Source organism: Daucus carota, chromosome 3 (assembly GCF_001625215.2).
Source record: "Daucus carota subsp. sativus chromosome 3, DH1 v3.0, whole genome shotgun sequence".
Lineage (NCBI taxonomy): Eukaryota > Viridiplantae > Streptophyta > Magnoliopsida > Apiales > Apiaceae > Daucus > Daucus carota.
The window spans coordinates 14,285,135-14,310,014 of record NC_030383.2 but is presented as its reverse complement, the minus strand read 5'-3'; the positions used below and the strand labels follow the sequence as shown (position 1 = coordinate 14,310,014).

The 24,880-nt window shown below is 36.3% G+C and overlaps 5 protein-coding genes across 7 annotated transcripts; 1 reads left to right on the top strand and 4 right to left on the bottom strand.

Annotated features, from left to right (window-relative positions):
* Positions 1-4,322: 4,322 nt before the first annotated feature.
* LOC108213396 (ras-related protein RABH1e) lies at positions 4,323-6,284 on the bottom strand. The gene is made up of 6 exons (XM_017385186.2): positions 5,992-6,284; positions 5,734-5,804; positions 5,498-5,586; positions 5,127-5,238; positions 4,940-5,030; positions 4,323-4,764 (listed from the first exon to the last, which is right to left on the bottom strand). The coding sequence occupies exons 1-6, from the start codon at positions 6,115-6,117 to the stop codon at positions 4,621-4,623; spliced, it is 633 nt and encodes a 210-aa protein (XP_017240675.1). The 5' UTR covers positions 6,118-6,284; the 3' UTR covers positions 4,323-4,620.
* A 1,309-nt stretch (positions 6,285-7,593) lies between these two features.
* LOC108212290 (uncharacterized) lies at positions 7,594-8,844 on the bottom strand. The gene has a single exon (XM_017384016.1). The coding sequence runs from the start codon at positions 8,842-8,844 to the stop codon at positions 7,594-7,596; it is 1,251 nt and encodes a 416-aa protein (XP_017239505.1).
* Positions 8,845-8,949: 105 nt separating this feature from the next.
* Positions 8,950-9,612, bottom strand: LOC108212289 (uncharacterized). Its single transcript, XM_017384014.1, has one exon. The coding sequence runs from the start codon at positions 9,610-9,612 to the stop codon at positions 8,950-8,952; it is 663 nt and encodes a 220-aa protein (XP_017239503.1).
* Positions 9,613-13,904: 4,292 nt separating this feature from the next.
* On the top strand, positions 13,905-17,200 carry LOC108215007 (BTB/POZ domain-containing protein DOT3). Of its 3 annotated transcripts, none has more exons than XM_064090490.1 (6): positions 13,905-14,333; positions 14,411-14,471; positions 14,922-15,805; positions 15,887-16,148; positions 16,223-16,351; positions 16,431-17,200. In XM_064090490.1, exons 1-6 carry the CDS (start codon positions 14,155-14,157, stop codon positions 16,803-16,805), a joined length of 1,890 nt encoding a protein of 629 aa, XP_063946560.1. In that variant the 5' UTR covers positions 13,905-14,154; the 3' UTR covers positions 16,806-17,200. The 3 variants fall into 3 exon arrangements, with proteins under 3 accessions (XP_063946560.1, XP_017242797.1, XP_063946561.1); XM_017387308.2 differs by having other exon boundaries at positions 13,907-14,333; positions 14,402-14,471; XM_064090491.1 differs by having other exon boundaries at positions 14,264-14,333; positions 14,402-14,471; positions 14,917-15,805.
* A 189-nt stretch (positions 17,201-17,389) lies between these two features.
* On the bottom strand, positions 17,390-24,410 carry LOC108215008 (oxidation resistance protein 1). Its single transcript, XM_017387310.2, has 8 exons — positions 23,974-24,410; positions 22,035-22,546; positions 21,803-21,875; positions 19,778-19,858; positions 19,635-19,698; positions 18,029-18,116; positions 17,852-17,936; positions 17,390-17,723 (listed from the first exon to the last, which is right to left on the bottom strand). The coding sequence occupies exons 1-8, from the start codon at positions 24,145-24,147 to the stop codon at positions 17,640-17,642; spliced, it is 1,161 nt and encodes a 386-aa protein (XP_017242799.1). The 5' UTR covers positions 24,148-24,410; the 3' UTR covers positions 17,390-17,639.
* Positions 24,411-24,880: the final 470 nt, after the last annotated feature.

The window sequence follows — 24,880 nt, the reverse complement described above, 5'->3', positions numbered from 1 at the left end:
TTAAATAAATATATGAGCAACAACGGGGAGTAAAATTGACCACCAAGAAAGTGATGGTTATAAAAACGTGTTGTCTAAACATGTGCATGGAGGGCGCGCCATCTGAATTTAATGAAATTCATGCTGAGAAAAGAAATAAAGTTCTTTTATAAAAAATAAAAGGGAGGTAGTATTTCTTGCTCGAAGGCGCGCCTTGCTTTTGTGATGATTATGTGAATACTAGCCTCAAGAATCTCGTTTTGCTTGCGGCTGTGACACAAGTCAGGTTAGTAAAAAAAAAAAACAAAGAAATTCTCGAGGTTCTTGTGTTGAAGTCTCATATTAAGCAGGAAGGTGATAGCTCTTAATAGAGTAATTAAGGGCGCGCCTGTGAAAGGGAAAAATAAGAAAATACTATTTGCTTGAATATGTGCCCGTTGAAAGATGGAGAACTTCGTGAGAGCAAAATATATACGCATGGCATGAAATTAGTCAGCCGGAGTTGATATCAACTTTTACTAAATATGTAAAGCTACTCAGCTTTGTTAAAAGTTTGTTGTTCATCTTACAACAGGCGCGTCCTTGGTGCACCTAAATAGATCCCGAAGACACGACCGAACCCAAAACCCCTTGGGTTTGCATGAAAATTGTTGTTTTGTTAAAGTGCTCGACCTGCTTGCCGTTGTGATCCTGTGACACAAATCGTGTTAATAAAAAAAAAAAAGGTCTTGAGGTTGCTCCATGAGATAAATGATATATGTTGAGTCTCAACTCGGTCAAGGAAAGGTGGAAGCTCTTGATTAAATAGTCAAGGACGCGCCTATATGCTATAAGTTTATATAATAAATAGACTCGGGAGGTGCCTCATGATCGAGTAAAATATGCCCCGATGGTCTATCTGTGCAAAAATAGAGAATGGTTCTAAATAAAAAAAAAAAAACCTACAAGACAAGAAACGTGTTATAATGCATGCATGAAAAAGTGGCGCTCCCACAATCTTCTATTTGATTAAAAGATATTATGTCTTATGGCCTGTACGCACACTCGAGGATTATGAAGATATGTGCTAGGAGAGAAACAAGACTCGCCTGTGTAAATATTATGAACACAAATGCTAGTATTCAGAATGTAGATTATATTAATTTACACTGGGCTAAATAGTCAAGGGACGCGTCCCGACAAAATGCAAGGTGGCCAAACTCAGTGGTTAATAAAAAAAAACTCTACAACAATAAACATATAAGGAATATTGGAAATTTTAAAAATATACTAGCATGTTGGCGTAAAGAAATGCACAGTGCCCACCAATGTAAAGGAGACAAAGTCATGTGCTTGTGGGTCCACTGATTAAAAATAATAATGAATTGCACATGGCAAGCTTAATTGGTTAAGCACGGGAGATCATACACAGGAGATATAAGGTGGGAAAGTAATGTTATTTAGTTTCTAAAAACTAATAAACATAATTTTGTTACTGTAGTATGATTTGGTGGCAAACGTGTGTAGAATGGCATGTGATTTTGTCTCATACTAAAGTCATTAAATGAGCTTTTTACAGAAAAAGCCATACCCGCATAAACAAAGTTTCGGAGTTGGCGCGCCTGTATAGTATAATAGTAACATAACTGAATGAAAGGTTAAATGAGGCGCGCCCGAATATACAATAGAGCTCCAAGACATTTTTACAGACTCTTTACACATTTAAGAGCATGTTCTCTCCTCCGCCGTTACAGGAAAAAGGACAAAATTTTATATTATGAAAATTCCCTTAACATCTCCAATGTCAAAAGAATTTGGGGAGTACTTGTTATAGCCAAATTTGGCTAGGTCCTTGGTGGGCCGGGTATGTACTTAGTTTAACTAAGTAAGACATGAATTGGGCTAAGAGTCTTATATGAGGTATCAGGACGCGTCCTCCTGCTTATAAAGTGAGGACGCGACCGACCCTTGAAGAGACTAGTCTGAACGGAAGGGCGCAGCCCTCCGTGGCGTGACTAATCCGCCGATGTTGCGTAAAGAGGACGCGTCCTCCGAGTCACAAGGAGAGACGCGACTCTTGAGGATGTTGATGGAAGGAGAGACGCGACTCTTGAGGACGTTGATGGAAGGACGCGACCGACCCTCCGTCCACCCTGTTATGACCAAAATTGGTCATGGTGTTGGAGGAGGGCGCGCCCTCTTCGGAGGTGACTGAGGGGCGCGGCCTCATGTTAAAGAAGGACATGTCTGATGTGTTGTTGGAGTGGTCGATGGGACAAGACGGCGAAGGCAAGGGCGCGCCCTCAGGGGTCGCTCCCACATGTAAACACATATTGTAAGAAGGCTCTTCTTATGGGAGAGTGTACATTCGCTGAGACAACCCTTCCGAGGGAGACGAAGACCGTCCCTCCGGGGATAAGAAGACCTACCCCTCCGGGGATATGACGACCCCTCCGGGGGATACGATGACTCTTCCGAGGTGTTGTAGCCGTTTTTGTACACCATGTAGAGGGGAGGACGCGCCCTCCTCCGGACATAACCCGGGGAGTGCGGTCTCTTGTCCAGTAAACAGGGATGAAGACGGGAATTGGGAAGGACACGTCCTCCCTATCAGGGCGCGTCCTTTGACTCAGAAGAGGCATAGTTATGAAATACATGATGAGAGAGAGAGGATGAGTGAGTCTCCGTGACGACCCTTCCGAGGGATATGAAGACTAGTTACCAAGCTCATTTGGTAGTTACCAAGCTCATTTGGTAGTTATCAGGCTCATCTGATAGTTCCCGGGCTCATCCGGGCATGATCTACAATCCTCAATCCTGCTATCTGCCGAGTTAACCCTCGTGTGGGGGCTTGAGGTGATCATGGCTCTTGAAGGCCCTCCGGGGTAACACGAAGGCCGATCATATGTCTGGATCCTGTATTCTGGTGAGTTAGCCCTCATCGGGGGATTGAGACGATCGTGTAATTTGGCTCCTTGTCTACCTTGTTTGAAGATGAAGACCTCACCGAGAGGTGAGGACGTGTCCCTGCACCTCGAGGGGTTAGTCATGGCTCCCCCGGATAACTTCTCCATAAGAGTCGTGGTAGATGCTATCTCTCGTAGTGGAGATATCGTTGAATCCGTGTTCTATTTGGATTAGGAGTCTGAGGTAGTCATACTCAAGACTAATTCTAACAGGAGTAGGATTCTCCAAGATGGGCCTTCGGCCTATCTCCGACCTTATCGCCAAGAGGCCTAGTCCTGATCAAACTAGGACTCCTGGTTCCATAGAACTACGTATGGCTTGATCCCCTATAAATATAGGGGTACGTAGGCACATTGGGGGATCATGAGTTGAGAGCACGTGAGACCAACTCAAAACCCTAATCTCAGCCACCCCCTAAAACAAACAACCACCACTCTCCGGCGACCAAAACCACCGTCACGGATCTTGATTCCGGCCATGAACCTCATCTTTGTTGATTACCAAATTCCTCTATCAACAAATTTCATCCTAATTTGGTAGTAAATTTTTTGAAGTGAAAGTATGCTGAATTTGCATTAATATACATTTACTTGTATTCTTACTGAAACTCCAGAGTCCAGAGTACAAATATGAATATTACTTACTATATGAGTACGAGTGTATACGAAACTACTTTACTTTTTACTTGCTTTCCTCCCTCTTTAAATTCCGGTACCAGAACTAACGAATCATATAGCAGTTGTAAAGAATTTTTTTCAGTAAACTGTGAAATTATCCGAGGTTAGTGAGGCAGTTTTCGTCCACAAAAGCTGTAAACTGTGAAATTATCCGAGGTTAGTGAGGCAGTTTTTTTCCACAAAAGCTGAACGAATCAGAGTCTTCCGTGATCCCGAGCTCTGATACCATGTTAATTGATTAGTTATCCTAAAATCTCGAAGTGTTGAGAAGAATGCTTATGAGGATCATATTGTACATGCTAACCAGGATCATATTGTACTATAGTAAGTGAATAGGATCATATTGTACTCTAGACTCTAGTAAGGGAATAGTGCGGATTGATGATCATTTTAACGGAATAGTGCGGACTGATGATCATTGTAAAATGTTGCTATCCGCTGTCTCCGAGAGAGTGGACTCTTCTATCGTCATTCACGCATCCTTTAAAGTTTAACCCTCTCCATCTTTTCATTTGATAAGTCGATGTAAAAATTATTAATTCGCGAGGAATGGAAACTTGGAAAGTGTGAATCTCTTATCATTACCTTGAATCAGAGAGATGCTGATTGCGGCGTAGTTGCTATTGCAAATTAGTGATATATTTTTATTGGGTGTTGCGGAATTTCTATTTCGCCATTGTTTGCCTAAGATGGTTAAAGAAGCTGAACAAAGTAAAAGAAATAGCAATAGATGTCTATATGGTTGACTGCATGATACTGACTTCAAATTTCTGGGTATAAACCAAAGAAACAAATACTAGAGACATCATATAAAGAGGAAGCTAATTTCTACAGTAATCTCATATTACAATGGTGTCTGAAATAAAATCGATATGAGAGTCATAGAGGAGACCTTCGTTTGGGGTTATGTAATCCAAGATGTTTTTCATCTAATATTGCTCCTAACAGATTTCTCCGGCACAGAAGTTATGTAATTTAAGATGTTTCCTTCCTGCAATATCGCTCCCAACTGCTTTCTCTAGCACGCACATCCTCCACCTTCCTGCTCCGGCTTGGTAGATTTAGCACTCGGCTTCAAACTCACGTCAACCATGCCATCCTGCTTTGCTGCTGAAAGGCCCTCCATCCCTGGTAAAGCAGCAGCAATCTTTCGAAAGAGGGGCTGAATCAACATTTACTTAAGATCATCAGAATTTTTAAGAGGACATTATATATATTTCAGGAGGCCATTTCTGTAGCCATATAATACATATTAAGAAATTTTCGACAGAGGACTGCTAAAGCGATCCAGTGCAGATTTTCTTTATATGAATTGGAATTCAAAGTAATGATACCACCTTAATATTGAACCCTGCTTTTGCACTCGTCTCCATGAACATAACATCAGACTCGCGACTTTTGGCATCTCCGTCTTCAATTGATACTTGCCTATATGATTTCCAGCAACATCATCATTAGAATTAATTAGCCAACTAATTCAAAATGACACAAGTATACGGGTTTATACTGACAACATAATGCTACCTTTTCTCAACAAGATCAGTTTTGTTTCCAACAAGGACAATGATAGCATCATTTCCTCGTTCTGTGCGTACTTCCTCGATCCACTTAGCAGTGTTCAAAAATGATTGTCGATCTGCACATGAGGACATAGCAAGCTAAATATGAACAATACAGACAAAATCACATAGGCTTCGCTTAAGAAACCTTCGTAACCACAAAGTAAAGTGAAGTTCACGCCTAGCTTAATTGGTTTATTTTTTAATCCCGACATTACTTGATGAAAAGATATAAAATGCTCTGCACTGTGTCTTATACAGTCCTTATTCCTTAATAACACAATTACAGGAGCAAAGGCAAAACTCTGGAAATAGATTGGGCAATCTTTCACTCACTTGCAACATCATAGACAATCACCGCGACAGAAGAATCTCTGATGTAGCTAGGAATGAGACTCCTAAACCTTTCTTGCCCAGCCGTATCCCTACAACATCAAAGTATTCGTAAATCACTTGAGCGTTATTTTTCCACCATGATGGTTTCGATGCAACGAAGAAGGAAAAGAGGAAAATTTGTAACAACAAAAGCTCATTATTGTGGAATTTGATTACGGAACTGCAGAATAACCTACCACAGCTGCAAACGAACTGTTCGATCTTCAAGGTACATTGTTTTGGATAAGAAATCAATTCCAATAGTAGCCTGCATTTCAACAGATTTGCAATATAAGAAACAACACAACAATAAAATCAAACACACGCGATCAATCCATTAGGCATATAGATACATATAAACATTGAATCAATATCAATCTAAAAATTCAAAGATTAGAAACGTGATTATTAGAAATGAATTCTGAGGAAATGTGGATTATTGCGAGGATGAGTACCTGATAAGTTGTATCGAATTTATCGTACATGAAGCGAGTGATAATGCTGGTTTTGCCGACGGATTGATCTCCGAGAAAAACAAGCTTATACTTTGCCAACGCCGATACGCCACCGCCACTTGACATGTTTCTCTGCTTTGGGGTTGTTAATGATCAATTGTGTTTTTCTTCCATTTTTTTTGGTTTTATGTGGAGAGAGAGTTACAGAGAGAGAGTTTCGGATGAGAGAAGGAGAGAATAGCCAACTTCAACATTTATATAGGATCAATTTCTATTACCAATCATATCTTCTTATTCTTAGCCAACAAACTGCAACACTTGCTTCATTCCATGCAGGTTAGGTGATATTCACGCAACTAAACATTTTTTTTTAGAAAATTGCGAGTTATCCCAAAAATTATTAGTCAAATTTTATTTCACAGATCTTAGTTGACAAAATATGATTATTCCACTCACTAATGATAATAGAATTTTATATCATATACTATATATAATCGTTAACTGGACTCATTAATCATTAATCAAACACCCGAACAGGATCTGCTTGACATTAGCCGAATTTATGGTTTTATTTTTATTCTCACCTTTTCTTTTTCAATTTCATCAACAGCCAAGTATCCTCAGCTCCTGCTCTATTGTACACTGGTAAACTCTGGTGAAGATTTTTCTTCAACCTGTTAAAGCCATTATGAGCAAGTGCTAAAACTTGTTCTCTGGTATGTTCTGTCAAAAGTCACTTAAATTCTATGTGCATCTGCTCAGACGGTTTGTATGTTGTATGTGTAAGGTAATTATGTGCTAATGCTAAGTGCCAGAGTTTCGGACTTGCAGTAATCTGTCGAGGACCTATTAAGGATAGTAATACGTGTTATGTGTTTGATCTAAGTACAATCTTTGGGGAGGATCATGTAAACTCGAGGACTTGTTTAGCAAATGTATGACTGATATAACTTTAGGTAGTATTGGAACAGATAGAGTTATATGTAATCTGTTAGACGACAGAATTAATACTAATAAGCAGCAATTGAATAACAAAATTTCATATATATACATATCGGCTGTTATACACAATGCACATACTCCTACATAGGCAAACTACGATCTATATAGCCATATAGGTATTATACATGGATAAGTTCTTTCATTCTCATGAGTGTGGTGTAGTTACCAGATCACATCTTAGCACAATATGATCTGACTAAGGCAAGCAGCACTTGGCCTATGTTTCTCATTGATAAACAACTGATACTGAGCAGTAGTTCTTATGATTATGTCAATGATTAAACAAAGCTTTATACCTTTGATTAAACAGAGCCAATTTCCAACTCAGCTTTGTTTTCCAACTGCAGGCATTTGATTCTACTCGATGGATATGTGTATGTCAGAAAGAGTAAAAGAATCACTGCTAGTATCTGTACCAGTAGAACTGTAGTCAAGGATACTCTTACACTTGCTGAAACAACGCCAATGATCAATGTGAGCCCTTACATCTGGAGTCAACCCTGGGGTTGGTATTAGTTCAAGATTTTTCACTATTTTTTCTGTTTGGCCAAGTAGCAGAACATCATGGCAGACATTTTCTTCTTTATTCTCAATTGAGCTTCAGTTGCAATGTTTGGTTATCACATGTTTCAAGTTAGTAAGGCAAGCACTGATAATATCAGAGATCATAACAGACAGCTTCTCAAACAGTATTTCATCGCTTCCTCCAGCCTTGAATCGGTATTCCTGCAGAAGTGATTGACATATTCTGTACATGGAATTTGCAGCGATTGCATTGATAGGCCATTTGGAAGGAGCATCCATTAAACATTTATTCAATTCTGTCCGCTTCACTTCTTTGAACTTACTCTTTGCTATATTTGACAGTTCTTCGAGTATGTCCTTCGGATGTTTCCCTTCACGTGCCATTGCACGTAGATCAACATCTAGCCACTTGTTAAGTAGATCAATACCTGACCACACAATCTCTGCTGCTTCCCTGGAATTTTTCAAGTCTCTTTTAGGATCCACCAGGTTGTTTTCTACCACCCGTATGTACATTAAGGCTTCATGGACACTGTATTTCAACTTCTGAACTGCTTGGTGGCCAATATTAGGAATTGCAACTGCAACTGCTGTTAATGTTACAACTGGAAGAGCCCAAGAATTGGGAGGGTCCTGGGAATCCAGACAAGGAACCTGGTCGCTGTCAAACTCTTTCACCCCCTTGAGCTCTTTGGAATACAGAGATTTCTCCAGAAATTGTATTAGATGTTTTGGCTGCTCTTTTACCCCCATCTCGAACCAATGATTTGTGGCATCACAGTCCTGTGCTTTCATCAGATGTACTAAACCTTCCTCTCCTTGAAGATGCACAACATAACGGCTGAGATTCATTTCTGTTCTACGCTGTGTCTCAGACTCTGGTTCATTGCTTAAAGAGTTCTCCTGGGTTCTGAGAAACCTCTCCAATCTTGTGCAGCTGTACCAGAATATCAATAACTGACCCACAAAGAAGATTGAGATGAGTCTGACTAATTTGCTAATCAATACTATCCCTGACTGCATACCAATACAAAAATCCAAAGTCCGATACTTTAAATTGTGTACAAATCTTCTACCTCTCCGCCCCAATCTTTGTAAAGCTAATGGACGCTCTTTCCACTCAACCAATTTCTGGATCCAGTACTTTTCCACTTCAAAATCCGCCTTGTCAACCATTTTTAATTCCTTCATGCACCTGAATTTAATGGCTGTAAACCATCTAGCAGCTGGAGCAATAGTTCCTACTCCCACCGCTATGATTTGAGTTACTAACATCAACCATTCATACTCAGATGTACCACGACAAAACTTAAACGACCAGGGCATCAGGTGAGCTCTAAGTACAGCTTCTGCCAAAGTCGTCGCGCTTAGAAGGCAGAACGCCCCAGAAGCTGTACACGTTGCTAAACGCCCTCCCACAAACTGCGGATCTCAAGTATGAGCCATCATCCAATATTTACTCAGGTCTTCTCTAAGCTTCTCAACTACTGGCAAATCCCTATCCTGCAAGCACTCATTCCTAGCAACACTATGTATTCTACTACATTTCATCCGTAAATAACTCCTAGTACTCGGAACAGCTAGAGCTGAAGAACACACTATTGCCAGCAAAACAAGCATCAAAAACAGCACAAAAATATGTTCTTTCCAGAAAACATAAATTACCCCAGTAGCTAGTTGTATACAGATATTCACTATAACAGTTACAACAAGAATCCCCAGAGCCATAATATTCATTATTAATTCCTTGTTTTCCATAGTTCCTAATGAAGGCATGAAATTACCCATGACAGTGCAGATGAACACAGTGCTGCTAAGCTTCACAAGCTGATCTTGAGACCGCGGCATGGAGGTGTTGAGGTCCACTGAGAGCTTAACAGCCACTGCAACAAGAGTCAAAGTGGTTGCATTGAGAGAGAAGAAGCTGCAAGGGAACCATAATTTCCTGTATCGAAAGGCATGGACTGTATCTACTGACATGGCCAAGGCACACAATGCAGATGCTGCTGCAACATAGATTCCAATCCATGGCATCGGTTCGCTGAATTTCGAGTCATTCAAGTAGCCATCTGGAGAGCAGCCTAGCTTACCCATCTTGCTGTATGTTTTCTCTTCTTGGAGCTTTTTTTTGTTTGATTCACTATTCTACTAGTCTGTATGAAACTTTGATAAGCTTAATATAAATGATTCTTATTCAAAGTAATGAACTCTGAGTAAAATATTTTGGAAAGAAGTAGAAGTGTAAGAAAAAATTAATATTTTTAATTTTGTAAAAGTGTTTCTGCTATTTTAAATAAAGACGCCAAGAAAAATAAAAGTAAGAAAAAGAAGTATTTTATTCTCTCTCTATGAATTGTTTACTAATATAGTTTCATGATATCACTAGGACAAGCTCTTTGAGCTTTATTTTTGAGGCACATCTTTACTTGCCCTATCCTAGGTTTTATAGGAAAATATTACCAACACTCTCTTTCTTACTCTTCTTTGTATTGACCTTTAATGATGAACGAAACTTTTAATAATAAAATATTAAATATGTAGTGAGAATAAGACAATTTACTTAAGTATGTCTTAAATCATTAGGACATAATCTTTTATATTATATTTAAAGCTTTAACTAGAACAGTCTTGGACTTGCTCTAAGCAGCAAGCTAAGTTTATACGTGGCGGCACCGGAGTAATCCCATTTGACACGTCTAGCTATGTAATTAGCTAATTTTACACGTGGCAGCGCTAGGTTTATCCTATTTGACAATTGGTTCCTTGACTTCTGCTCCTAGAATTGACTGTTATTCACTACTGTACACGACAATTCATGATGGTACTAGAATTTCCCTTTTTCTTTTGGCAGGTTTTCGTTAGTGTTGATGTAAAAGATTGTTGATGACTATTTGTTAGAGTTCTCCATCACCTTTTCAATGTGGTATCTTAAGCTATTAATATAAGAAATATGACAGTCATCTCTTAAAAAGTTAAAATGCCCACTTCATTCCTTATTTCTAAAGATTGTGGAACCATTCCTCATACTATTTTGAAGAATAAAATATTCACTTCTCTCCTTTTCCCACCTCTTTCCCTCCGTTCTCTCACCTCCTCCCAAGTTGAATATAATATTATAATAATAATAGGGAATAGAAATAGGGAATGTTGTTGGAGTTTTCATTCATAAAATGTAGTAATTCCTTAAAAATTAAATATTTTATTATATATTTAGGGAACATATTAGGACTCTGCTGGAGATGCTCTTACTCTCACCATCCCAACCATGGTATATATTTGGTTGGGAGACGGATACCAAGAAAATGTATAAAAAATGAGTAAAGTTAGATGAAAATTGGGTATAATGGTGGAATCTATTTATATTGAATTATATATTTGAGATGGTGGAGGAAAGTAGAGAGTGTAATAGTGTTTATATTATTGTAGAATGAATTAAGATGGTGGAAGAAAGTAGTTGGTGTGATGATATTTTATATAATCAAATTGGGTGAGGTTCAAATTAGAACCAGATTTAATTCAGAACTTAGAATTCATATAAAGTCATTAGATTCAGATTAAACTAATGGCCAAGATCAAATATGACATTTAAAATTGGCTATTTACTATTATTTTTATACATGATTGTAGGTAATTAATGCATGCATTAACTTCAATAATTATATGTAGAAAATTTTTAAATTACCTTCTATAATTAAATGGCTGGTATATTGATTGATACAATATTTTCAATGTACTGCAGTAGTATCAGTTTAATTATTAAATAATATAAGTATGATATTTCCTATTTCGTACTATAGCAGTATTTCTATTGTTTCAAAAAAATATATGTACTGCAATAGTATCGGTATAATTATTAAATAATAAGTATGATATTTGACGTATTATACCGGTATTTTTATTTTTTTTATAAAAATATTGTATTGTAATACCATCTTCTTTTATATTAGTACAAGTGCTGCAGCAGTATCACGTAAATTTGTTATACGTTTACATTTATAGAATTAAATCACGCAAATCTGTTATGTATTTACATGTATGAAAACAGAATATTTGATATTTTTTATTTTATTATACTGATTTATATACTTGAAAATTAATTGGGAATTGTATTAATCATGAAAAATAATAAATATGATCATTAACTCCCATTTATTATTGTTTTTAATATGCACACACATAAATGTCACATAAATATATGACATGTGATTAATACTAGTGATAATTTTAACCACACATCCTGTTCACATCTAATGGTAATTCATAGGGTCTAAGTTCTAAGTATAATGTGGTTACATCTGGAACCTGACCCAAATAAAATTTTATATACAATTGGTTGGACTTCCCAAAAAAGAAACCGTATATAAATGAATGGGACGGAGGGATACAAGTCTCTTTTGAAAAAAAAATTGTCCCATAATACTTGTCTACTTTTAGTTTCCAATGCAAATATATTGTCAATATTCCAAAATTACCCTTTTTGAAAGTTGTTTAACAATTAATGGGGTTGAATGAGAGTCTACTGCATTTATTAAGTGTACAAGTGAGAAAATGTTATCTAATTAATGCTTTCTTAATATGCGTAATTTTTTCAAAAGAGACATATATCGTGGGACGGATGGAGTATATTATATACTTGAAAAAAATAAAAAAAAATATTAGTGGAAAATACATTTAGTCTGTCTTAAAATGTAGTTTTTTATTCTAATATAATAAATAAATATTTTTGAATATATAGTCAAAAATCAGTTAATTTGACTTCTTAAAAATCGAAAGGGACATGTAAATTGGGACGGAGGGAGTATTACCTACCAATTTTAATTATGGAAGCGAATAAATCCCGCCGTTACAAAATTAATTTAATCTTATATATTTTCTTAAATAACACACCAAACAAAAATAATATTATGCATAATATTCAAATTAATAAGCCGAATTTATGCAGAGAACGAACACAAAAACCTTTTCTTATTCCATATCAAGACTTCTGCTTGCATTTTTATGATTCTTTTTCAGGATTCAAAACATATTATGTTTATCAATTTTTCTAGAGCCATATAAATTTTTAGAAAAATAAATAAATCATATTAGATATCATAATACTAATATAAAACATATTTATAAATATAATCTAAAAAAAAATTGGCTTCACATATATAAAACCCTGCTACACACATACATATCAAAAAAGAAGTAAGAAAAAAACGTGAAAATATCTAACTACAAGTAGATATTATATACAAAATTTTCTATACAAATACAAATTAACCAAAAAAATTATGCACAATAGAATCATCAACATCAGTTACAACGTCAAAATCATTTAAATATAAAACTAACCAAAATCTTGAATATAAATCACTTCACATCAGCTTCATCAATTTTACCTCTCATTAAAAATTATTATATAAATTTTGTTAATATCAAATATTAATATATTAGAGGATGAAAACAAACATATGATTTTATGAAGAATGTTTCGAAGATACATAAAAAAAAAAAAAACAATGAACTAATCATAATAAACACCGCGAATAATACAGTAATGCTATTAAACAAGCACAAAGTCAAACCTCAAAAATAAGACGTGATTAAAAGACAAGACAAAAGGTAGTACCGCATAAGTAGTTCTCACTTATAAAAATAAAATAATTTCATATTTTATATTTTATAATTAAAATTTATGATTTATTATTGATAAATATTTTTTTCATATGTTAAATATATTAGAAATAATTTTTATGAAATAATTAGAAAAACCTGTGAATTACATGAGTTATAAGTTAATATATATTTTTTTGAAAAAAAAAATAATCAAACAAAAGGAATAAAGAAAAAATATAAAAACAAATTGAATCCACTGCGTTACTTTTTCGAAATATCCTATATTATCTTCTTATGTATACCGTTCTTATTATATTTTTTATGTTTCAAATTTGTGTTGGGTCTAGACACGTGGAGTTTAGTAGGTACATATTTATTAAAAAGTTTCTAATAAAAATTCCAATAAACGTGATCTGTCCATTTTAAAATATGTCCAGCCTTTACCATTAGGGTGAATCCTACGATGTCATCTCAAATCCTTCAACACAACTGTATTAGGCGAAAGAAAATCAGAATGAGGATTGTATGTGCATGTTAGCTATTCTTATTGTACATTGATTCTGAATTTCTACCCTTTGTTCAAAACATGTTCAATCTTTATTTCAGTAAACATATGATGATGCTTGAAGAATAGAAATCAGTGTAATCGAGTAGAACAAACAAGTAATTCCAACTACTGATTAAACTTTCGGAATAGAAGTAATTAGCTGTTGTTTATCTACTATACTCAGATGTCTGGCAACTGTTTCTCAATTATGTAACACCATCTCAGGCTGAAGTAATCAACTGGTTGAGCCTTATTAACATGTTTTGAATATGACATGTCATAAACATTCTCTTTGTTTTTGTGGACAAGGCCTTAGTTGTCTGTAGATCTCCAAATCAAGTCTATGTGACAGGCAACTCATGTATAAACATAAAAAGTAACTTCCTAACAACTCAGTTTACAACACTATCTTTCTGCCACAAACTCTCTTTTCACTCATAACTCCGCCTCTGCCCTACTCTTGCTGTCTTGCATACTAATATGTGTAAATGCCTTATCCAACGTATGATCTCGCAATGTCTGAATCCCTTCCAACGACCGGACAGTTAAGTCCTGGAAGTGATTCTGAAGGCAATGATCAAGATCAGAACGGAAGCAGTCGTATTGTGCTTCCTGCCCCTAGAGTCGTCGGGATAACAGAGAGGCCTGAAAACAAAGATCATCCCTGGTAACAACAGAGACCACCTTCACCTCCAGATAATACATTATTTTCTTGCTAATTTGTCTACTTGGCAGGTATATCAGTTCTCAACTCCCAACTGATCTGTTGATTCAAGTCCAAGGAGTCACCTTCGCTGTGCACAAGGTAAACAAAAGTAAATAACCGTGTATTATATCAAGGAGTAAATCACCATAAATACATGAAAATGATTGTTTTACTTTAGCACTTGTAACTTGTAATTGAAATATGAGTCGTCGATTGCCGGGACCTGTTAATTAACATTCAGTTGCTGGGCCGTTGGATGAATATCTATCGACCTCGATCATAACAAATTTAATATGCCAGCGCTTTTAAATCGCTCGACGGGGAAAATGACCTCGTTCAGTGCTTTTTAAACGTTGGACATTGGACAACTTTCCGTCCAGCGATTAAAAAGCGCTGGACATATCAAAAAAAATGTTATAATCATTGGTAGCTGGATATTCATCCAACGGCTAGAAAACAACGTGCTACTTACCCGGTCCCTAGCAATCGCCAGGGACCAGTACCTTAAAATATATCCCGCCTGATTTATTTCTCCCTCCCGAAGGACAGCGTTCACTAATTTCAAAATGCGGCTACATGGATCGAGTTGAATTGAATCATTCAAAGTCGGATTTAGGCTACAACATGAAGCTGGAAAACTTTCCCGGTGGATCTGAGACTTTTGAAACCATTTTGAAATTTTGTTATGGATTCCCAGTAGGTTTAACTCCAAACAATGTAGCTGCACTCAGATGTGCAGCAGAATATCTGGAGATGACAGAAGAATTAGAAGACGGAAACATGATCTACAAGACGGAAGCCTTTCTCACATTTGTAGTCCTTTCTTCCTGGAGAGACTCCATTACTGTGTTGAAATCATGTGAATCCTTGTCTCCATGGTCTCAGAACATCCAGCTCGTCAGAAGATGCCGTGACTCTATTGCTCAAAAGGCTTCACGAGAAAATCCAACCACAGGAGACATTGTCACCGACGAGAGCTGGTGGTTTGATGATGTGGCTACCCTCTGCATTGATCATTTCATGAGGATCATAACCGCAGTTCGGGCAAACGGTACAAAACCAGAAACTGTAGGTTCATGTATCATGAAATATGCAGAGAAGTGCATGGATCAAGAGATTGGAGTACGAAGATACGGGTCTGGAAAAACAGAACTGCAGTGGAATATATCAAGCGGTGGCATGAAAGGAGGCACCGGACATCATAAAGAACACAAATTGGTTATCGAGAGCCTAATTAGCATACTGCCTGATCAGAATCAAGGTGTTTCCTGCAAGTTCTTACTGTGGATGCTGAAGATGGCGACGATCTATTTGGTATCACCAGCCCTCATATTTGAGTTAGAGAAAAGAGTCGGAATGACACTTGAAAATGCCAATGTGGATGATCTTCTGATTCCAAGTTACACAATTGGGGATCAGGGGATCCCTGTGTAGTGAGTATAGTAATCTACTTTAACAGGCCTTTCAATTGGTTTACTTAAATAGGTTTTACTTGCTAACTATTTTTTCAACAGCAACCCTTGCTTCACAGAGGACTACACAGCGCACAACATAAGCGTGGTGCAAAGGATTCTGGAGCATTTCTTGATGCACGAACATCAGCAGCAGAAACCAGTCAAACCGGGGATTAGTAAGCTCCTGGATAACTACCTCGCAGAGATAGCAAGAGATCCCAATCTCTCGGTTTCCAAGTTTCAGGCTCTGGCTGAGACCTTGCCAGAATATGCCCGGACTTGTGATGATGGACTTTACAGAGCTATTGACATATACCTTAAGGTCTGCTGTAAAATTTCATATATCTGCAAGGCTGTTCCAGGTAAGTTAATATCTTATTTCAAACTTTGTCACAGTCTCATCCTAAGCTATCGGAGCACGAGCAAAGAAGGTTGTGCAAAGTAATGAACTGTGAGAAGCTGTCACTCGATGCTTGCATGCATGCTGCGCAAAATGATAGATTGCCTATAAGAAGTGTGATTCAGGTAAGTTTTGCAAGCCTATAAGGACTTTTACTTCTGAAAAATAACACGCGGACATGCTCAACAGTAAGCCATGTTGCAGGTATTGTTCGCGGAACAAGTCAAAATCAGGGCAGCAATGCAAGGAAAGGAGCAGGCTGGAAGTGGTGAGAACATAGACCAAGAACATAGCTGGTTGTCTACCACCACAGAGATCACAAATCTCAGAGTAGAACTAGAGAAAGTAAAATCGCAAATGGCAGAGCTGCAGAGAGACTACTCTGAACTGCAGCAAGATTATAATAAGCTCCATAGCAAGCACAGGAGTTCACCAACATGGACTTTTGGATGGAAGAAGATAAGGAAGTCATCCTTTTTTCACAAAAAATCAGATAATGAAGAAAGTGAAGATGCACAGCACAATTCATCCCCTGATAACAGCCGAGCTCGCTTCCACAGAAGGAAATCGATCTCCTGAACTATCAAAACGTTCTCCCTCCATCAATCAAAGAGTAATACTGAAGCTCATTTATATATAAATGCATAATATTGAAGTTAAGCACTTGACAAAAAGAAATGAACTTGAGCAATATTTGTCGCCTAATGCTCTACAAATTGTGGAACTTGTACAGGTTAAACAGTATTACACTAACTTGCACATCACTGATCACTAGCAAAATAGCAGTTGCTGTTGAGACAGATTTCAAGTTCCAACTACAATCAAGCACTTGATTTCTTACCGCTTTCTTAATCCCCACTTTTCGTAGAGTCTGAATGTCACTGAAATATTCCTTTCATATGAAACCACCATGTTTAACGAATATTTTCCTATGAATAGATTGGGGAGTAAATTTCAGAGGTGTGACTACTTTTGACACCAATTTGCAAAAATGTGGCTGAATTTTAAAATTTACAAAAATGTGGCTGAAGTTCAACTCCGCCTTTTAAAATAGCCACAAGTAAATAGTCTTGTTTAGGCATAATTCTAGTAAGTGTGCTATTCTGTACTCTTACCTTTTGACAGGTGTTTGGGTATAGCTTTGGAGATCGAACACATTACAGTTACCAAACCATCATTTACGACCCAAAAAAGTGGTCAAGAAAGCTATATACATCAGACTGTTGTATCATGCAACACATATGTACAAGATAACTATTGTGATTTAGATCACGACGACTAGTTTTATTACTTGTATATACAATACTTCTATTAGGTAGACAGGGGGTTAGCATCAAGATATCAAGGTATTAAGTCTTGAACATAAGCTCCTAGTAGTAGTATTATGCTTCATCACAATCCATTCAAGACCTTTTACCAACGGCATATACCTGGGGCCTCCAACCGCAACAAAGAAACCATCTCCTCATACTTTGAGGTATACACAAAACCCCACAGCTGCATACGGCAAGATATAATAATTAAGCTTGTGGCTTTGTAAAAACTTCGTTGTACTAACTAATCAAATGCTGGAAGAATAAAATTATGCAGATATTTATATACAAGAGAGGAAGAGATGCAAGCACCTCAATTTCCTTCACTTCAAAATCTTCAGAATGTGCTAGACATGGGTTACCATAGGTTTCGGAGGCTGAACTCGAACCACTCAGCCTTGAAAAAATATAGAAGTTAATTATCCAAGACATACATTGATGAATTGTAATTCTTGATTATTTTTAAAAGAAAAGTAGAAGACTTCTTACAGATCACTGTCCAAATAGAGTGCAAAGTGACTACCCCCACCCAAGGCCAGGTAGTCAGTTGAACACAAAGTGAAATAGCGGTTCATCCCTGCATGATGAGATAAGGAGACCTCAAAAACTACCACTTGATTATTGAACTAATCTTATAGAAATTCTTAGGTCTGAGTCTAACTATAAATTAATCCCTTACATCCAATATATTTTCCGAGGTTATGATCGTATCTAAACATTGTAATAAGTAATGAACCTTAACATTTTTCTCAATTTACTACATTAGTTATGATATATCAGAACTTGTTTGCATGATAGACGCCTACATAAATGTGCATTCTAAGTGGCATCAGATGTAGTTCCTGATCGACAACATGGCAATTAAACAGCATGTTGTTTGTCAACTAACGGAAAATTGAAATTAAGAGAAATAGCATTATTATAATCTGAAAAAAAAAACACCATTTATTAACTAAAACACCAATAGCCCATTGATTACTATAAGCTGCTGCTGCTACCTAGAACCATCACCAATATCCTGCCAGGCACTATTATCAACAGCTAAAGAGGGATGAATAACACAATAAGTGATGCTCCAGTCGATGGACACCAACATAATTAATATAAAAAAAAAATATAAAGAACTGGGTGTTCAGTAAACAATAGCCAGCATAAAGTACTAACCACCACCAGCCCCCTGGTCCGAAAACTCTTTAACAACCAAAACTACAACAAAATTATCTTAGCCAATTAATCCAAAACTCTGAGACTTGAATGCAACAGTTCATCATAACCTTATAGTAAATTTTGCCGCTATCAAATCAACCCCATCATATCCATTGAGCTAAATATTTGGCCAGTGCTCCAAATAATTTAGAGCGAAGGGAAAGAAAGAGATATAAAACCAAGTCCCTATAAGATGATCATTAACTCAAATCCTACATTCGCTGCTTGTATACTCTACTGAGACTGATACAGAAATTTAAGTCATGATCCATGATTAATTCTAAAGTTAAAAAATAGTAATACACTAATTAATAAAAACTAAACCAGAGGAAAGAATAATACAATGATACATAGTACCTCCTATCCACATAGAGTCCCATATACGAAAAATTGTGAACAATAACAATTAAGGTTTTATCTTAATTCGTTCAATGCTTATGCTGAAAATTAGATTTCAAACGAAAATGATGCCGTGATATGTATGACATCAAACTCAAGAAAGTAGTGCCACTACATGTACAATCTACAAGTTAACTCTTTTTTCAATAAGAAATACACTAGATCAGTGAGCCGTTTCTGTGAATAAAAGGAGTGAAGTTATTTTTTTCTGCTGTAACACATCGGTTATGCAATAGCAATATGTCATGGACTGCTCGTTATTTGCGTTCTCAGTTTTTATATAGTGTGGCTTAAGTGGTATGCAGAAAAATAATATATCACTTTCGATTTCGGAAATGATGGATAAAGCATTCGGAATGTTAGAGGCCTTTATATCTATTATGAAGTCTCACTTTTGAAACTGTAAGCGCTCTACATTGCCACAATGAACAAAAGATGGATGCAAACTGGAATTGTTGATGGACTTGACTAAAAAAAACATATTTAGTACCTGTGGGACGAAATATAACCGGAAGACCAGATGTATTTGTAAAAACAAATGTACTGTTAGTACCCTGACAATGTAGCAAATGGTGAGAAAAAAGAAACAAGATAAGGGGGTCAAATGCTTTCATAAAAAGGTACTCGCATCACCTGATATCTTCTCTTGTTTGATGGTCTCAAGGGTGCTTCAACATAACCACCAAATATTGCACCTTTTCGATCTCCAACAACCTAAAACAATATAACAAATGGCATTACAGCTTGCAGCACAAGCCAGAAGGTCAAAAATATTCTACCAAAACGAACTATATGCTAGATAAAAATATGACGAAGACATATAAAACTGCAATTAAGGAAAGAATGGGAAAGATATTGAGATCGAAAGGGTCCACTAATTGATGTGAGATCCTTGATCTTGACATTAATGAGCCTGAACAAAGATATATTTCAGAATTCAATGATTGCTTTTATAACTTGGTGGCCAGCTCTATGGATGATCCTCTATATAGGAAGCTACATATAGTACTGGTTACTGACACATGGCTTGATTATTTCCCTCTTTCTTATTTCCTTCCTCATGGCCCATCTGACAACAACCCATGTTACCATGGCATTTAGCTTAGAATTTACGTGGAAGAAATCAAAAAAGCCATTCCAATTTTTTTATCACTTGTTAGAGCTTCGGCTTCCTGCATTTCTGTATGGTAAACTCTGGATGGAATATAAATATCAAGGGTGACCTATGGTTTGTCCTCACTTCTAAGCTTAAAACTTAAAAGTATTTAAACGACAATGATGAAGCAGAACACAAGCTATGCAAATCTTTCCTCATCCGTCGTCAAGGGTCTGCCTATTTAATTTTCAAAGCTCTCCCCTCCCAACCATCTCGTGATCAGCAGGTCTGATTACTATGCCTATTTCCTAATCCTAAATGTAATGTAACGACGTAGGGGACCATATGTAAACAGAGTATCTATTTGGATACGATCAACTGACGCCTTTTCATAACGAGAATGTATATAACCCTATTTCTGTCTGGACCGGTATGGAATGAAGTTATAATCATGAAATTGACTCGATCGTCAGATTATAGATTATAAGTTCATAACCCTGGCCCTTTCCCATTTTGGGCGGAACAGATCTACTAATTCTTTGAGATAAGGAGCCTAGCATTGCTTATTCTGATGCCTTGACAGAGAGCATTTCTTTACTTGTAAGATATTCCAAAATATAGAATCTAGATTCTAAAGACTTTGCTCTTATTTCTGCCTTGTACTACTGTTGGGCTCAATCAGCCAGCTTATTATCACAATAAAGTGAACTCTTAGAGAGTGTGTCTCTACTTGTAAGAAATTCCAGAAATTAGCATCTAAAAACTTTGCTCTATTTCTGCTGTGTACTATTGTTCAGCTGTCCTGCTGCTGTTATAGTTTCCTAGATCAAGTACTAGTCTTTTTCACTGTTCATGGATAGAGTAGGAGCCTGTTATACTCGCTAGAGCCATCCTCAGGCATGTCCAAGCATCGGGTACAGATATATTTTGGGTAACATAAAATTTTCAATTAGCAAAAACAAAGTCATAATTGGCTTGATATTAAAACTTGTTCGGTACGCAAATATTTAATGACGTCTGAGACTTTTTCTGAGGATTCAGGTAAGTTGATCACAATTCACAACGATGTTATGGTATAAGTAGTAAATCAGATTAAACCCTTGACAAGGTTATTAATCTATGAGACGTAAACTTTTAAGATATGTCATCAGATGGTAGAGATGTAAATAGTAACTAATTAGTGTGTAGAACAAGAGATCCCCGAATCACAGCTATAGCCAGGACAGTATATTATTGTGTCCAAGATTTGGCTCCTTTGTTGTGTGAAACACACAAAATAACATTTATAATGAATCAAGGAGGTGATTAAAATATCATACAAATAGCATGTGGACTATCTACTTAATAGTTAAACATAATAATCATCTCAATATAAGAGTGAAAAAAATTGCCTGGGAAGACCATAAGGACTCCTTTTGCGTAAAATATCTTATAAATTCTTCGATAGAAAAAATACCTTATCATGAGATAATAAATTTGTAAAAAGAAGACTCTTAATAGATATTTAGATCTAGATTCATATTCACATAAACATGTGGAGAAACACTGTGGAGATTCTGTACCAGAAGGCTGGGACCAGGGCAAAGCATGCTTCTTCTGTATAACGTTGAAAGTGAAATGCCATGCCTCCAGGTACTGTAAAAAAAATTAGAATCAAGTGATTTTACAAATGTTTGAAATTAAGTTTCTAAATACCCATTTCAAGTAAGCATAAATCTCTTCACTCCTAAACAATAAAGCAATACCCCATTATATTTTTGAAAAATAAGAAGCATAAAACTGGTTGTTCCTAACCTGTAAAGCAATACCCATTTCCTTCCCTGTGCAACCGAGGGTAATGCGACATAAATAGCACTTCGTGTCTTCTCTGAGAGAAGGAACGATTTCTCAGAAGCTTCAGGAAGACTATCCGGAGGTATAGATTCACTTATAGTTTTCATTAATATTCCATCATCTCTAAAATACTTCGAACTGTTTTCTTCATCCACCGATATATTATTACCCCTTGAAGAGGCTTGATTGCGGTACCCACTAAATTTAGTGGCCTGATAGATAGCTCTACCAAGGGATTGTTTACCCCTAGAAATTAAGCTTTTCTTTCCACTACTCTCCTTCCTAGTTACCTCATCTAAAGCTGCATTTTCACTCGACCCATTGAAGTTTGGATTACTTGCTGAGTCCGAAGGAGATAAGAGAGAATAAAGGAATGCAGAAAAGGAAGATGTATCAGGGCCTTCAGTTGAATCCCCTGGACTCTCCTCTGTAGGAGGCTCTAGCTGATTTCTGTTTGGCTCGCTGTTATGTTCCTAGCATAACAAGAAAAATATAAACAATGTTATAACGTGAAAAAAAAAAATGCCTTGTGTTGGCTAAACTTTAAGCAATGACAATTCAGACTTCAGAGGAAAAAACAAAAAAAGCAAATATGTGCAATTTCCAGCGTACATTCCATTTTCAATTTAACTTTCGAAATACACGAACTAAAACCTGAAATACTTCGTAAAGACCTCATAAGATTTAATTATTCATCACATGGAAACATGTTCCATATTCCGTACAAAAGGAAAATAACAGGGAAAAAATGTGCAAAATGCAAGGAAAATAGATAAAGCTTAAATTTAGCAACTCCATGTGAAAAAGGAAAGCTAATTAATAAACAACATGCAGGAGAATATGCACTAAATACTTGTTTGTTTATACAAGATAAGGGAAGATATCATATGTGATGAAAACATATGATATGATTTAATCCATTTCTCTTAAACAGAGCTCATACCAGACAAACTTACATGATTAGTGCCACTTAAATAGCCTAATCAGTTACATATCTTTATAATCAAGCAACATTAAGACACAATCGACATATTTAATTATTCACTTACAATCTCAAATCAAAGATTCCAAAAGTACTCTAGTTGACATAATGAAAGGCAGCTACCAAAATCAGCTCTCTAAACACAACATTTATAGTCAAGTCATTAAAGCTAGGTAGAGTGTCTCTTAATCCAGTGTGTACTGAACACAAAAATAAAGACTAAACCATATGATAGAATAACAAGTGTGTTACTAGTGAAGAGCAAATTGGCATTTTGACGTCCCATGTACTGCTTACGGAGATGTATCAAGAATCTAGGAACAGTGATGCAAAAAGGTTTGCCGACTTCCTTTACTGATTACTTATATGTTTCAAACCCTTATGTCTACACTTGCAAAGGTCTCCAAGAATTTGAGCTCAAAAGCATATATGAACCGGGCTTATACTAGCAAGAGATTCAGACTGGGTGGACAAACTTCTATAGTAAAATTTGCTCAATAAATCTTGTCTTGATATATTTTATCTTAATCATTTGTATCCCAAGAAGAAAGTAGCATAACATAGAATCAGGAATGGTCTCTCTTGGTGCTTAAATAAAAGTGTTTCGATTATGGACTTCCCCTTCCCCCAAAAGCAGCATACCAGTGTAAAAATGCAGCACCAAGGTAATAGTATCAATTCCACATCTACAATCACAAATATATAATTACCATAGAAACCAAACACTAACAAAGTAAAAAACCCATGAATATAATATCCAAAACTTCCAACATTACCCATTAAGCAGCTAAAATATCAGAATCAACAACTGGTATATTATCAAGAAACAAAAACAAAGACCATAATCAAAATCAAATAGCTTAAATTAACATGTGAGCCAAGTAAAAAGACACAAAAAAAAAAGTAGAAAAGACTTACCACCAGAGAAGATTTATTATTATTAGTATTGTTATTATTATCAGAGATGGGGTTTAGAATGACAGTAGTAAGATCAGAAACTAGGTGGGCTGCTTTAGTTTTCAATGAAGAAGAAGAGGAGGAGGAGGAGGCGGCGGCGGCTTGTATCTGCTGCTGCTGTCTTTGTTTTCCCATGTTATATCATTCTTCATCAAATCTTGGTTTAAGTGTTCGAGTCGGAGAAACCCAAGCTTTGATCATATACAGTATACAATATACATGTATGTATATATCTGATTATAACTGAGGACCCTGTTTTCGGGTATGAACAGAAATTTAATCGGCTCGGGACGATGAAGAAGATTGGTGTGTCATGTCAGAAAGGGTACCTTTTTTGTGTAACATTTTGGACCATTTTTGGTTTTTTTTCTGAAAAAGAATTGTCTTTTTAACACCGGGGATTAAAGACTAAATTACACGGTTCATATATAAATGCAATTGTTTAGCACGGAAATGATTAAATTTTTGTTCATGCTAATGTGATGACTAAATATACGGTTTTTCTAGTGTGTGTCCATGAGCACACACTAAGCACTAAATTCCACAAGTTTGACTCATTTTGATTGGTTGTTGTTTGTTAATAATGGTGGACCTCCTACAAATGCAACACCCACACCAATCAAAATCCTCCAACCCTATAATATTTTGTGCTTAGAATGTGCCCATGGGCACACACTAGACAAACCCCTAAATATATTATTAGTGGCCACTTTAATGACTCTTCCCAAATTTTCTTAGATCGCATTAGTATTGCGAGTTACTTTTACATTACTATCACAATTGAAAGGATAAAACGATACTAATATATTATTTCTTATTTTTGAAGATACATCTAGAAGTTGATATAGTCTAAGATTATAAAAAAATA